The sequence below is a fragment of the Dermochelys coriacea genome, chromosome 1 (genome assembly GCF_009764565.3).
Source record: "Dermochelys coriacea isolate rDerCor1 chromosome 1, rDerCor1.pri.v4, whole genome shotgun sequence".
Classification (NCBI taxonomy): Eukaryota; Metazoa; Chordata; order Testudines; family Dermochelyidae; genus Dermochelys; species Dermochelys coriacea.
The window spans coordinates 210,471,075-210,484,541 of record NC_050068.2 but is presented as its reverse complement, the minus strand read 5'-3'; the positions used below and the strand labels follow the sequence as shown (position 1 = coordinate 210,484,541).

Genomic DNA, 13,467 nt, shown 5'->3' with positions numbered 1-13,467 from the left:
GTCTTTATGATATCTCAAACCTCCTGGAGAACCCCAAGGAGTGCAGCCACCTCATGACTATTTCTGTGGCTATCCTTCTAATTGCAGTGTCAACTACAACCACTGAAGCTTGAAGGGACATTGTGGCTTCCAGTTTGCTTTCCTCAGTGAGGGCCTGGAATTACACTTTTTTCTGAAGGGAGTTTGTCTTTGAAGTCCAAAGTCTTCAAGTAACTGTTGAAATCATTTTGTGAAAAAAGCTCGGTAGTTAGCAATGTGGGACTGAAGACTTGCAGAAGAAAACATCTTCCTCCCAAGTGGGTCAAAGTCATTTAGAGCCCTTATCTCTGTGTAGCCTTGGGATGTTGTGTCCTAGGCCTTTTAGTGAATGCTTGCACCAGCAGGGAGTTGGGTGCTGGGTATGTGAAGAGAAACTACTTCTTTGGCTGGTACAAAATAGCGCGTCTCAGCACTTTTTCAAAAAGTGAGGGAGCAGGAGGCTTGAGTGTTACCGACTCCCCAAGCTGGTTCCTTGATTGCCTCGTTTACTGGGAGAGCCACTTACTGGGACCAGAAGATTATCAAAAGTCAAGGAGCTAATGCTGGGTATTCTCCTTTAGTGGAACCTGGAGGTAATTTGTTACTCTTTTTAGAAGCTTGTGATATTGCTTGTGGTTGTCAGGTGGGGATGGCAAAGATGTTTTATTAGGGGGAAAAACCCCAACCCCCCCCATTCAGTTTCATTTCAAAACAAATTGAATTTTTTCAGCCTCATCTGATGAGGAAGATGAAACACCCAACTCTTCTCCCACAGACTCTGATGGAGCCAGTAGGCGTTCCCTGGGAAAGATATGGTGGGACTCGTGGACAGCTCCGGGATGTCTACCGTAGAGATCCCTTGGGCCACAATAAGGCCACTGAAGAGTCAACCAGTTGAGGGGGACTGCATGGCATTGGATGGTGGACAGATCCCAGATCTGGATTGTCTGGGGGGTGAAAGATTGTCTGGAGCCTCCGAGTCCTGTTAAGGCTGGCTCTTTTTTGACCGGGCAGAGCTGTTGGTGCCTGTGGGCGAAGACTCCTGCCTAAAAACTGAAGGAGGGGAACACTCCTTTCCCCTGAAGGTAGCTGCCTCCTCTGGTGTCTCAATCTCACTCAGGAGGGTTGGACCTGAAGGAAAGGAGACTGGAGAATAAGAAGATATCCTTTCGTTAGGTGCAAAATTTGGTTCACACTGGAGTCAGAGACATTCCAGTAGTCAGGTCCAACAGATCCAGCACATTCATGGCCATTGTGGACAGCAAGTCTTGACGGTGATGGGTTGGTACCATCAAAGGGTCTACTAAGGAGCTCATATATGTTGTCACTGAGTGACTATCTTACGGTTTAGGAATCAGTGCAGATGTTGATACTGGCAGCTCCTCTCTCCTTCACCCCTTGCCCTCATGACAGGAAGCTTTAAGAGAACTTAAGTCTTTAGGACCCATGTGCAAGGACATACCGGACTTGGACAGAATTGTGGAGGGATCCTTTTTCTTTGGAAGCAGACGTGGAAGGAGATCTGTCCTCCTGCTTGTGTGTGCCCCTTATCCAGGGCTTCTGATGAGAGTAACTCCTTGGGCTTAGCAGCTCTAGCTTCTGTTCCTGAGTTTTGGCTTGAAGAAGCACTGCTTATCAGTTGAGGTTGATGTACCGTGGTGTGGAAGAGGGAGTCTCACGGGCCCGGTTCTGACTGAGGTTTCATAGCCTTCTCCATATGTTTTGTTAGCTGGAATTCTTGAGCCTCGCAGGTTCGTAGGGGAAAACAAATGGCAAATGCTGCACTTAGCTGAGATATAGGCCTGTCTCAGACTATAGAGACTGCACTAGTGCTCATTGCTCACACAGAAGGAGCTGGGACACGACACACAGTTCTTAAGCCCTGGAACTCTGGGCATAGTCTTTGTCCGCAGGGATGGAAAAACAAATTTAAATTATACTAACTATACTATACTAAAATACTAAAAGCTATTTACAACATGTTTGCAGGTTTGTTAAGACAAAAAAAAAAAAAAACGCAGAGAAATCTGATTCAGGCCATGCAGTGGTAAAAAGGAACTGGAGAGGCATCAGTCCACACCACCTCTTATACTCTTGGGTTTGGAGCACAGGGAGAACAACTACACAGGCACAGGCACAGACCAACAAACACAGCTTGCTAGAAATCTCTGATCTCAGGCATATAGTGCACATGCATTCCCACATGTGGAATACAGATAGGGGCCGCAGTCTGAGAAGAGCTGTATGTTCAGAAAGTTTATGACAAGGGAGATACAGTGTGCCATCTGCAACGTGATGTATGACCCCGCAAACTGAGCTCCTGTAAATCTCAGCTCTGCCATTTCCTCATTTACAGTCAAAAGGCTACATGGTTGGTTGAACACAGAAGACAGCAGAGGAAATAAAACCAGTTTTATTTCTTATTAATAACTAAGACACATTTGTGAGATATTTTGTCACAGAGCGTGGCAAACAGAAGTTCGGGAAATAGGAGTCACTTTGCTTGGGGTTTCATCCTCTATCAATTCGGCACAGAGTTCTAAGAGGGAGGAAGCAGATTATCAGTCACTAAGAAGACAGCATACCCATATACCCAGAGTATCAGAGGACATAAGCAAGGGGCCAAGGCTACTGGTAACCCAGAATATAACCTACAGCCCCCTGCAGCGAGGGGGTGTGGACTCCTTCCCAGATGGACAACTGCGACTGCCTCCTGGTGGGCAGAGCCAGGACACCCATGCCTGCCTCACTGGAAGTGGGGGGTGGGAGGAACAGGAATCCTAAGTATAAAAGGCAGGCCCCTCCAGCTCAGTTGGAGGAGCCACTGCAGGAGGACGTCACTCATCCGTTGCTAGAGTTAAGTCCTGACAGCAACCGCTGCAGCGCCCAAGATCTAGAGGGAATGCCAGAGCTGTGCTGCTGACTGACAGCCGCCCAGCATGTTGTGGCCAGATTTCCCTGCTGACCCAGTGGCAGGGCCCTGGGCTTCGATGCAGTGGAGTCAGTGGGTGGGCCTGTGTCCCCCTACCCCAGCCACCTCACCCCTGTGGTGGCAGCCTCCCCACCATAGGCCAAGAGGCCTGCATTTTTCAGTGGTCTGCCCTGTTTGAGGGCCTGGGCCTATAGACTTTGCTGCTCAGTCCTGTCTGAGGGCTTGAGCATAGAGACTCATTGTTCTGCCCTGACCCCAGGCCAGAGACTCCTGACTTTTCTGCCCTGCCCTGTTTGAGGGCTGGGGCTTATAGACATTACTGCTCTACCTCGCTGAGTGACAGAGACCCCAGTGCTAATTCCCCCCTGAACTGTGCCCTCCCTGAGGCCTTGTAGCAAAAGGTCATGGCCTCCCTTCCAGACGGACAGCTGTGAATGCCTTACACCCCCAAGAGATGATGGGACCATTTGGGACTGGGAACCTAGGAGGAACATGCAAAGAATGCCTGAGAGGAACTTTATTATTAGAGCTGAGTGAATAACTGATTTTTCAGTTCGGTGGTCTTAATGGAAAAATCCATAAAAAATTCATTTTTTTATTTTTCTTGAGGAAACAAAAATTTAAAAAAAAAAAAAATGGCCAGAATGAAGAAAGTGTTCACATTTTCAAAGCAAAATATTTTGAAAGTCTCAATTCAAAGTATGCCAACATTTGACATTTCCACTTTCCCTCCCTCAGCTGGAACTATTTGCCAAATTTGACCCAAATTCAAAAAAATAGTTTCAGAGGTTCAAAAAAAAAAAAAAAAAAAAAAAAAAAAAAAAAAAAGAGCCAGCTCTCATTACAACATGGGCCTTAGAAGCAGCGGCAACAAGCCGCAAGTTTCCATTAAAAGGCAGTCCAGGCTTCTTCCTGCACACCTCATAGCCTTCTAGCATGCGCAGAGTCCTTACCATCCTCAGGGCTGTTCTCCTCATCACTAGAGAAGGTGATGGCAGGTTTCTGAGATGCATGGTGCTGTGTGACACCCCGGCAACGCCTGGGCACATGGGGTTGAGGTGTGATGAAAGAAGAGTCTACATCTCCGTTGGCTATGCTCATGGGACGGCAGGAGGAGGCTGCAAGAGAAGCAGAGAGGTGAGGGGCCATGCTTCCTGAAAGGGGTGAGAAACCCACAGCTGCTCTGCCTGGATTGCAGGATAGGAGGGACAAAGAGGCCCGGACTGTGCTGCCTTAGGAAGAACATACCAGCTACTTGTCTCTTCTTTCCTGGTTTTAGCAGGGCAGTCTTGCCTTCCTCCTGGCATAGAAGCTCCTTGGGAACCTCTGTGGAATCCATACCATGGTTGTGGCAGGCATGGAGTTTCTGCTCCATCTCCTCAATCAGAGCCTGATAAAGTGAGACAGAAGCTGATAAGTGGGGAGGGATTCTATGCTGCAGCCCAGATTCCCCCTGAACCCCCCAGCAAGCTCAGCAAACCCACCTTGGGAGATCCCTACATCTCAAGCTTTGTGATCCTTCATCATGGCCTAGAAGCAGCTATATCTAGTCTTTCAGCTCACCCTGATTTTGGCCATTCCCATACCTACAGTACTAGTCTGGGACAGCTTGGAAGGAGAAGTACTCTTCCAATCTCGGAACTAGTTATCAGATTCTCACCTTGGTCTCCGGTTTGGTGACCAACCTGCGGAGTCGGCCCAGTGCAGCTAGGAAACAGTTATAGACAGCCAGGTCATGGAGCTTGTCAGCAAAACAATCAAAATTATCTTGCATCTTGCGGAGGCCTCGTTCAGAGAGAGGAAGCAAAGTGAGACAGTAAGAAAGGTCTCTATACTGACGCTCTGTTCTGGGGAAAGCAAAGATTGTCTTCAGCTTCAGAGCGAAGGAGCACCTACTAAGCAGAGTTGCTCTATAACAGGTGTAATCTTATAAAAATCAGTTAAATGCTATGAATCCTATACATTCAGTTAAAGGGCAGAAGGAACCATTACATCACCTAGCCCAGTGGTTTTCAACCTGTGGTCTGCGCACCCCTGGGAGTCCACAGGCTTTGACTAAGATTTCCAAAGAAGTTTGCTCCTCCATTTGAAAACTTTTTAAGGGTCCTCAAATGAAAGGTTGAAAACTATTGATTTTGTCTGACCTCCTGTATATCACAGCCTATTAAGTTTCACCTAGTTATTCATGTTGAGCCCAAAAGCTTGCTTGACTAAAGGCATCCAATCTTGATCTGAAGATATCAGGAAATGGAGAACAGAATGATTACTCATCTTACAGTAACTGTGGTTTGAGATGTTGTAGTCAGTGTGGATACCTCATGCACCCAAGCTCAGAATCTTTGAGTAGTAGCGTCAGTCAGAGCTCTCGATACAGTCAAAGCGCGTAGCTTCTTCCCTTGTGTAAAGTGTAATTTTGGGAAGAACACATAAGCTGATTGATTTCCACTTAAACTACTTTGGGAATTAATCTCATAGGCAGTTTGAGTACTATCTTGTCCTTGTAAAACTAGGTATATATGTAGGCGTTTAGATACGAACGCCTGAGAGCACATTCACTTTTGGCCAAGATGATGGCCAACAAAAAGATCAGTGTGGGTGATATGGTGGATGCAGCACTGACAGGGGCTCAAGAGATAAAACTTTCATACAGTGCCCTAGGAAGATGATATTGAGATCTCATGAATTTCAACAGGAGTTTGAATTTGTGGGTGAATCTTCCCCAGACAATGTGGGTGTTACTTCAGCTTCATCCCCCTCTGATAATGCTATCCAATTCCACTACAACTTTGAAATTGCTTTCACTAGCTTTGGAAAAAGCCACTCATCAGATTTTCAACATTTTAGAACATTAGAGAGACAAGATTGGAGAGGTAATATTTTAATTGGACCAACTTCTCTTTTTTGATAGTTGTTTTGGGTTTCTTGAAGATCTCCAGGTAGGTTTTCCTTTCAGGGCGTGGGAGCATCTGATTTCTTTTTTGAGGCAGTTCCTTCTGGAATATCTTAGACAATTGTTGGTTCTCCCCCCCCGGCTTCTCTGAGTAAGAGTGGCCAATTATCAAGCAGCAATGTTGAGAGATCAATTTCACCTTTTGGAGAAGATTTAATTTTTCACCAAAAATCTTTCAGAGGATTGATGGAAATTAATTAATACCCTCAATAGAAAAAAGTCAGAATGTTGAAATACATGCACTTAGAGTGCTTTCTGATGATATTTCAGACACTGCTTCCAGATTGATTGCTTCCTTAATACCTCTCTATAGGTGTACATGGTTAAGATCTTTGCTGTTACCTATAGAGACAGTCTAGAATACAAGACTTTCCTTTTGAAGGGGATGGTCTCTTCAGTGCTAAACCTTATGAAGTTTTAGAAAAAATGGAAGACAAAGTCTTCCACTAATCTCAGTCTGCTACAATCTTTTAGAAGGAAATCTGCTTCTATGTTCAGATACCATGTTCACTGGACCGCAACACTCTTCTAACAACAAAAATTACTACACTGAAGCCTGAGCCTGCCCAAACTACACCACCCTGGGTGGGGGTGCAAAGTCAAAGCCCAAGGGCTTCAGCCCCAGGCAGGAGGCCTGTAACCTGAGCCCCCCTACCCAGAGCTAAAGCCCTCAGTCTTTGGCTGCGGCCCCAGGTGGTGGGGCTCAGGCTTTAGCCTTGGGCCCCAGCAAGTCTAAGCCAGCCCTGGTGACACCATTAAAATGGGGTCCCGACCCACAGTTTGAAAACCACTGCTATAGGCAGTACTGTCCATCCTCTTCCTGTTATGACCAAAAAAGACAGATAAATACCAGTAGCAGCAATAATCCTCTCAATCAAGGAAGAGAGCTTTCAAGCCTCAGATCAGAACAAAGAGTTCTTCAGCTCTTTATTATTATTCATTACCCAATATCAGACCACAGGTTTGACAGGAAAAATTGAGGGCTGCAAAACAATCAGAGATCTACCCATATATTTGGAGACTGCCTGCCATTTCTACAATGTATGGAAGACTATCACCTTAGACAGATGGGTCTTAGACACAATAAGGATTTGAACTGGATAGTTAAACCCCCCACTCCTCAACTCCCTTTTCACAAGAGGATACTAAGGACATAAATACAGACTATTACAAGCAACAGCAATAGAGGAAGTTCGATTAAGTTTCAGAAACATGGGATTTTCCTCATTTTCTTATCCCAAAGGACAGGTGTCTTAGACTGATTTTAGATCTCAGGAATCTAAACAGATAATTAGAACTTTCAGGTGTCAGATTGCTAATTCTTGTATCACTTATCCCCTCCCTTTCTACTTTGGATGGATTTGCTGCTCTCAATCAAGGATTCGAGGCCTTTGGAATCACCAGGAATCCCATTTGCACAAAAAGTTGTTAAAACAACTGAGGGCCATCTGTCTAGCTCTCAAATTGTTCCTCCTACAAGTAAAGAATTCAGTTGTTCAAGTTGCCATGGATAATATGTCAGCAATATATTATGTGATGGAGCTTGTTTATTTTAACTTTGCAAGAAGGTGATAAAGCTATGGGACTAGTGTATTCTACACAGCATTTATTAGTGGGAGATCACAACAAGATTGTGGATTGGCTGAGCAGAGATTCCATGCAGCTGTATGAGTGGTCACTGAAGGATTCAGTGATTCAGGTTATTTTCAACTTTTCAACTGAAATATCAGTCTTTTTGTCACCAGATTAGATACCAAATGTCCTTGTCTTTGTTCAAGAGCGGGCTCAGACAGTCAGTTTGTAACAGAGTTGTTGTAGCAACCTTGTTGGTCCCAAGGTATTAGAAAGAAGGTGGATGAGGCATTATCTTTTATTGGACCAACTTCTAAAGACAAGGCGGTTCTTAGACCTCACCCCAGATTTCTTTCTAAAGTAATTTCTGACTTTCATGTTAATATTGTGACAGGGTCAGGCCAGATGGCTACAGGAGAGTGATAGAAGGTAGATACATTAGCCCCAGATTAAGCAGATCCCTTTTCCCCTGAGTAAGATAATGGGCTGTTCCAGAACAATCAGGAAGTTGCTGGAAGCAATTAAGGAAGGCTAATTAGGACACCTGGAACCAACTGGGAAGTTACCAGTATCAATTAGGACTAATCAGGGCACCTGGTTTTAAAAAGGACCTCACTTCAGTTAGTGTGGCGTGTGCGTGGAGCTGGAAGCAAGAGGTGCATGCAAGAAGCTGAGAGTGAGGTGGTGTACTGCTGGAGGATTGAGGAGTACAAGTGTTATCAACCATCAAGAGGAAGGTCTGGGGGGAGGATAAAGAAGAAGGAGTTGGGAAGAGGCCATGGGGAAGTAGCCCAGTGAGTTGTAGCTGTCATGCAGCTGTTACAAGAGACTATAGACAGCTGCAATCCACAGGGCCCTGGGCTGGAGTACATTGTGATCTAGCAGGCAACAGCTGGTCACTGACCTCAGAATCAGAGGATGATGTGGAGTAGTCCTCTGGAAAGGGAATTGTTCTCCAGTAGATGTAGAAGATACTGGACTATTTGGTACCAGCACACTGACACTAAAGAGAGTTGGTCCCAACAACCTTGAAGGAATGAGTGGTGAAAGCTGTACTGAGGACATGGAGATCTCTCTATTGGCTAGATATGCTTCCCCCATCAATAGAGCTGGAGAGGCTGCTAGTACCAGGGGGTTTGAAGCAAGGATAGCGAATGCTATGATATTACAAGTAGAAGATATTGACGGCCATAGAAGACATCGCTGGAACAGATTGCTGTAGTAACAGTCTACAAAGTTGTCAATACAGCTAGTGGCTGTCTGGATGAGCTCAGTACCAATGAAGACAATATCACTGAGATTGTGCTGGGAGAGACCTGGGGTAAGCCTTTTCCCATAGGGCCATGACCAGAAATCAATATTGAAGCTCAGGGACCTCTTGCAAAATTTTGACATATCCTCAATGTCAGAAGGCCTGGAATTTTTACAAGCCTGAACAGCAGAACTGGAGGCGGTGATCTGCACTGCTAGTCCATGTGATGTTTAAGCTCACATATGAGGTCTGACTTAAGGCTTGACAATAAAGAGGATGAAGCTGCAGGGACTGACCTTGCGGCTCCTCGATCTTTAGAAGCATCCAATGGTGAGAAGCCAGGATCAGAGGGTCAGTATGAATGGACTATTCAATTAGAGGTGCCATGAGGCAGGACTCCCTAGCCCACTGTGTCCTTTTTGAAAATGACCAACAGGTGTCAACATGGTCAGGGATGTGACCCTCCCCTAGGTAAAATAAGCACCAGGTGTGCCCATCTTAACAGGATAGAATTTTTTTTTTTAAAACGTTTCCCAATTTGTAATCTGTCATTATTACAGGATAAGCACTGACGTATCCCCTCCCCCAAAAATTATCCAAACTAGGAAGAAAATTAACAGAAATACTAACACTACATTAAACAGCACTGCTAACTATCACTAACCACTTTAAAATATTTTACAAATAATGCAGTGAGGAACAAGAGTGAGAATGCGCTGACTCTTAGCAACGGGCAGTGAGAAGGAACTGGAGCGCAATTGGGGCAGCTCTGCCCTTTGTGATGTGCCCCCACCAACAGTGGAATATTTTTTACAGACTATCACTTGAACCATTGTGGCCAGAGTTGGGGTTAATGTGTCCTTCTGGTCAAGATGGAGGAGTGCCTCCAGAACTCTCTTCATGCTCACAAGGCTCTTCCTTGGGTTCAGGTGAGAGACCTGGCCCCCGATGCTACTGGCAATAGAGACCAATTACTTTTTCTTCCATATTTACAATATGGATCTGCTTCTAAACATATGGAAGCGTGGACCCTAGTAAAGCTAGCAGGGCCAAGAAAACGAGTTATAAGGTTACTGACCAGGTTGTAGTTGGCCAAGCTATTATCAGTTGTGCAGATGCTTGGTACAGGGTGCTTCCAAAATTTTTCAGAGTCCCACTCCTGACCTGAGAGAAGGGTCCCTACTTGATGTAAGAGAAGAGTTGAAGCTAGGAGATGGTGATTAGGGACACACCTCCTGGAACAGTCATGTTGATGAAGAGATTGTGTCAAGGATCCTGGTTGCTGGCTCTGCATTTTGGTGTTTAAATGTTCTCTTCTCCCCACTCAAACCTTGGTGTCTGATTGCTAGGGTATTGCTAATGACCTTCTTGACTCCATCTTGGCTCCTGCCACCTCAGGATTAGGCACAACTTTCACAGACTGCTCAAGTAAATGTAATTAGAGCCTTACATCGCTGGATTTTTAGGTGCAGAAGGCAGATCAAACATGTACTGGGGATATGTCCTTTCCCAAGGTAGAAAAGGCATCTGCTATGCCCATTATTCAAGGGCATAAGACCATTGCATGGTGGACAGGATTTAAATTGACAGTTTGGAATCTGCTATGGTCTTCTGCAGTCAGGCCCTGCTGAAGTCATGTACCCTCCCCACCAATGACAGAGTGATAACAGCAAACAATTTTATAAGTCTCAACTGTCATTTTTTGTGTTTTAAAAAGAGGTGGGGAAAGGAAGATCCCAATCTAGAGCAGGGTCTGCAGAATCATCAGGCCATATGGGCAGCACAATGGGAGCCTGATGCCATCCCCATGGGAGCAGGCTCACTTTCTGGTAGTCAGGGAACTTGCACTATTCTCCTTGTCCTAGGAAGTTAGAGTGCAACCCACCTGGCAGTCCGGAATCGCTGGCACAGCTTCTCCACCAGGCTCTCTGTCTGCTTGTCCTTTGTGATATAAGAGAAAAGCTGTCTGTAGGGAAAAAAGGATTAGGGAGGATGAGTGCAAAGAGAATTCCCACTTCTCCACACAGAGCCATAAAATGGGGTCTTTGGTGACTATTGCAGAGCTGAGTGAAGGAGGAAAAGAAGCTGCAAGCACAGCTCAGTACTAATCATATTTTCCTAGGCAGCAGCACTGTGACTTTGGGTAACTGTCAGAGCTGCCATTGCAATAAGAATTCAGACAAAACTTTGTTATAATTAAGATTGTGGCCCATAACACTGGTCTGTGTTCCCTGTACCCCTCCTGAGTGAATTTAAGAACTCAAACCAGAAGTGCAGAGTTAAGGATACATGCCAAAAAACCTGCAAACAGACTCCATTTTATGGCAATTCCTGCAGCACTGCATCCCATGTATTGTAAGAGCATTACATTAAAGTTAAAAAGAAAGCACCAAATTTAAAGGTAAAGCTTTCCAAGAAGATTAACTAACACCATTGGGGCACCAGCAACTCATTGTTCTTTTGGTTGTGGGGAATATTTGCTTTCTGATCTGTGTGAATGACAGGAAGATCATTTGAAGAAATTCCCAAATGAATATGGCAGCTGGAAGCAAAGCATCAGCTCATCATGGCTAAATTAATCTGTTAGCCAGCAGCAGTTACTCTCTGGATCAGTATTGCATCACAGACCATTCAGATATCCAACTGGAGCATATGAAGGGGAGTCATTAGGAGTTGTGCTGGACATATGGAAAGAGGCAGGTAATGTTGAGGATCAAGATGTTGAAAGTTTCATTGTTCTTCTCTTTTGAGCAAAGTACTGCCTTCAACTCTGCTATTCCAAAGTTTACTGTTTTTTATTGTAACCAATATTGTGATATTGGGGAACCAATTCAACTTTACTATAAATTAGTCTTTACATAAAAGGGAGTAATGGGGTGGACTAGCTGTTTGATGGGAGGTCCCAGGGTTTTTCCACACCTCTACTACTCCTTTCCTGGGACAGGAGTACTCCAAGCAGCCTACAGTAACTGAAAGTGAAGCGGCCAATCAGGGACAAATAAAGAGGAGCTGCAGAGCCAGAGACATTTAGTTCCTTGCTGGAGCCAGAGGAGTGGAGTTGGTGCTCCTGGCTGGCCAAAGGGAACTGCAGCACTGTAGACAGCTCAGACAAAGAGCTCCTGCCTGTCTGGTGGGCCTGAACGTAAGAGTCCTGAGATAAAGGTGAAGCTTTGGTGAAGGCCAGGGCCACAGAGAAGTGGCACAGGGAACTGAAAGCAGTTTCGTTTTAAGGGACACAGCGGTGCATGGCTGCTATTCTTAGGATCCCTGTACCTGGAGTAGTGGGTGGGCCTCGGTCCCCCTCCCACATAAGTAGGGTCCTACCAAATTCATGGTCCCTTTTGGTCAATTTCAGAGTCATGGGATTTTAAAAACAGTCATGATTTCAGCCAGTTTAAATCTGAAATTTCATGGAGTTATTGTAGGGGGTCCTGACCCAAAAAGGAGGGGGGGTTGCAAGGTCAGCAATTGCAGTACAGCTACCCTTACTTCTGTGCTGCTGATGGCAGCAGCGTTGCCTTCAGTACTGGGCAGCTGAAGAGAAGCAGCTGCTAGCCAGGAGCCCAACTCTGAAGGCAGAGCCACCGTCAGCAGCAGCCCAAAGGAAGGATGACATGGTATTGCCACCCTTACTCTGCAGAGCTGGGCCCTCAGTCAGCAGCTGCAATTCTCCAGCTGCCCAGCTCTGAACACAGCAGAAATCAGGGTGGCATGGTATGGTATTGCCACTCTTACTTCTGCGGCTGCTGCTGGCAGGGCGCTGCCTTCAGAGGTGGACTCCCGGCCAGCAGCTGCCACTCTCCAGCTGCCCAATTCCGAAGGCAGTGCAGAAGTAAGGGTGGCAATACTGTGACACCCCCTCCCCGCACTAAAATAACCTTGTGATCCCCCTGCAACTCGTTTTTGGGTCAGGACCCCCAATTTGAGAAATGCTGTCTCGCCCGTAAAATCTGTATAGTATAGGGTAAAAGCATGCAGAAGACCAGATTTCACGGTCAGTGACGTGTTTTTCATGGACACAAATTTAGTAGGGCCATACCCATAAGCCATTGGGGAAGTGGCCTACAATCCGACAGCAATAAAACCCCGGAAGGGGGCGGTGCTGTTGGCTCTGGCTCGGCTGCAAGCTCCTGCTGCTCCGAGTGGCATGGTAAGGGGTCGGGGGGGGGGGTGGATAAATGGATAAGAGGCAGGGAGTCCCAGCGGGCAGTCAGGGGACAGAAGTGGTTGGATGGGGCAGAGGGGGAGGTCAGGGGACAAGGAGCAAGGGGGGTTGGAAGTTCTGAGGAGGGCAGTAAGTGGGAGGGGGCAGATGGGGGCCTGGGACAGGCTGTTTGGGGAGGCACAACCTTCCCTACCCGGCCCTCCATACAGTTTTGCACCCCGATGTGGCCCTTGGGCCAAAAAGTTTGCCCACCCCTGCTCCACACCAACATCCCTCATTACGATGGCATTGCTGCCTGCCTCAAATATCTACAGGACAATAGACAACGCTCAGATCTCCACCCTAAACCCATAAACTCATTCATTTCATCCTCACCCATAACAATTTTATATTCAAACATTTTGTCCAAAACAGGGGCACAGCTAAGGATACTAGCATGGCTCCCCAGTGTGCCAGCCTCGTCACAGGCCAGCTTGAGGAAGAATTTCTGGACAAATGTTTCATGAAACCAATGATACACTTAAGATATAATCGATGATATTTTCATCCTCCGGACAGACAACCTAATCTCCTTCAGA

General features: G+C 46.1%; 1 protein-coding gene across 4 annotated transcripts in view; it reads right to left on the bottom strand.

Moving 5' to 3' along the window:
• Positions 1 to 2,415: 2,415 nt before the first annotated feature.
• Positions 2,416 to 13,467, bottom strand: part of NCAPD2 (non-SMC condensin I complex subunit D2) — a 57,728-nt gene continuing 46,676 nt past the window's right edge. For 3 of the 4 annotated variants that reach the window (XM_038381720.1, XM_043501080.1, XM_043501094.1), the window contains 5 exons: positions 10,610 to 10,690; positions 4,611 to 4,797; positions 4,199 to 4,340; positions 3,904 to 4,068; positions 2,416 to 2,557 (listed from right to left, as the gene is read on the bottom strand). In XM_038381720.1, coding sequence (XP_038237648.1) covers positions 2,475 to 2,557; positions 3,904 to 4,068; positions 4,199 to 4,340; positions 4,611 to 4,797; positions 10,610 to 10,690 — 658 coding nt within the window. In that variant the 3' untranslated portion in view covers positions 2,416 to 2,474. Of the gene's footprint in view, positions 2,558 to 3,903; positions 4,069 to 4,198; positions 4,341 to 4,610; positions 4,798 to 10,609; positions 10,691 to 13,467 lie in introns of those variants that run through there. The other variant, XM_043501091.1, reaches the window with a different exon arrangement.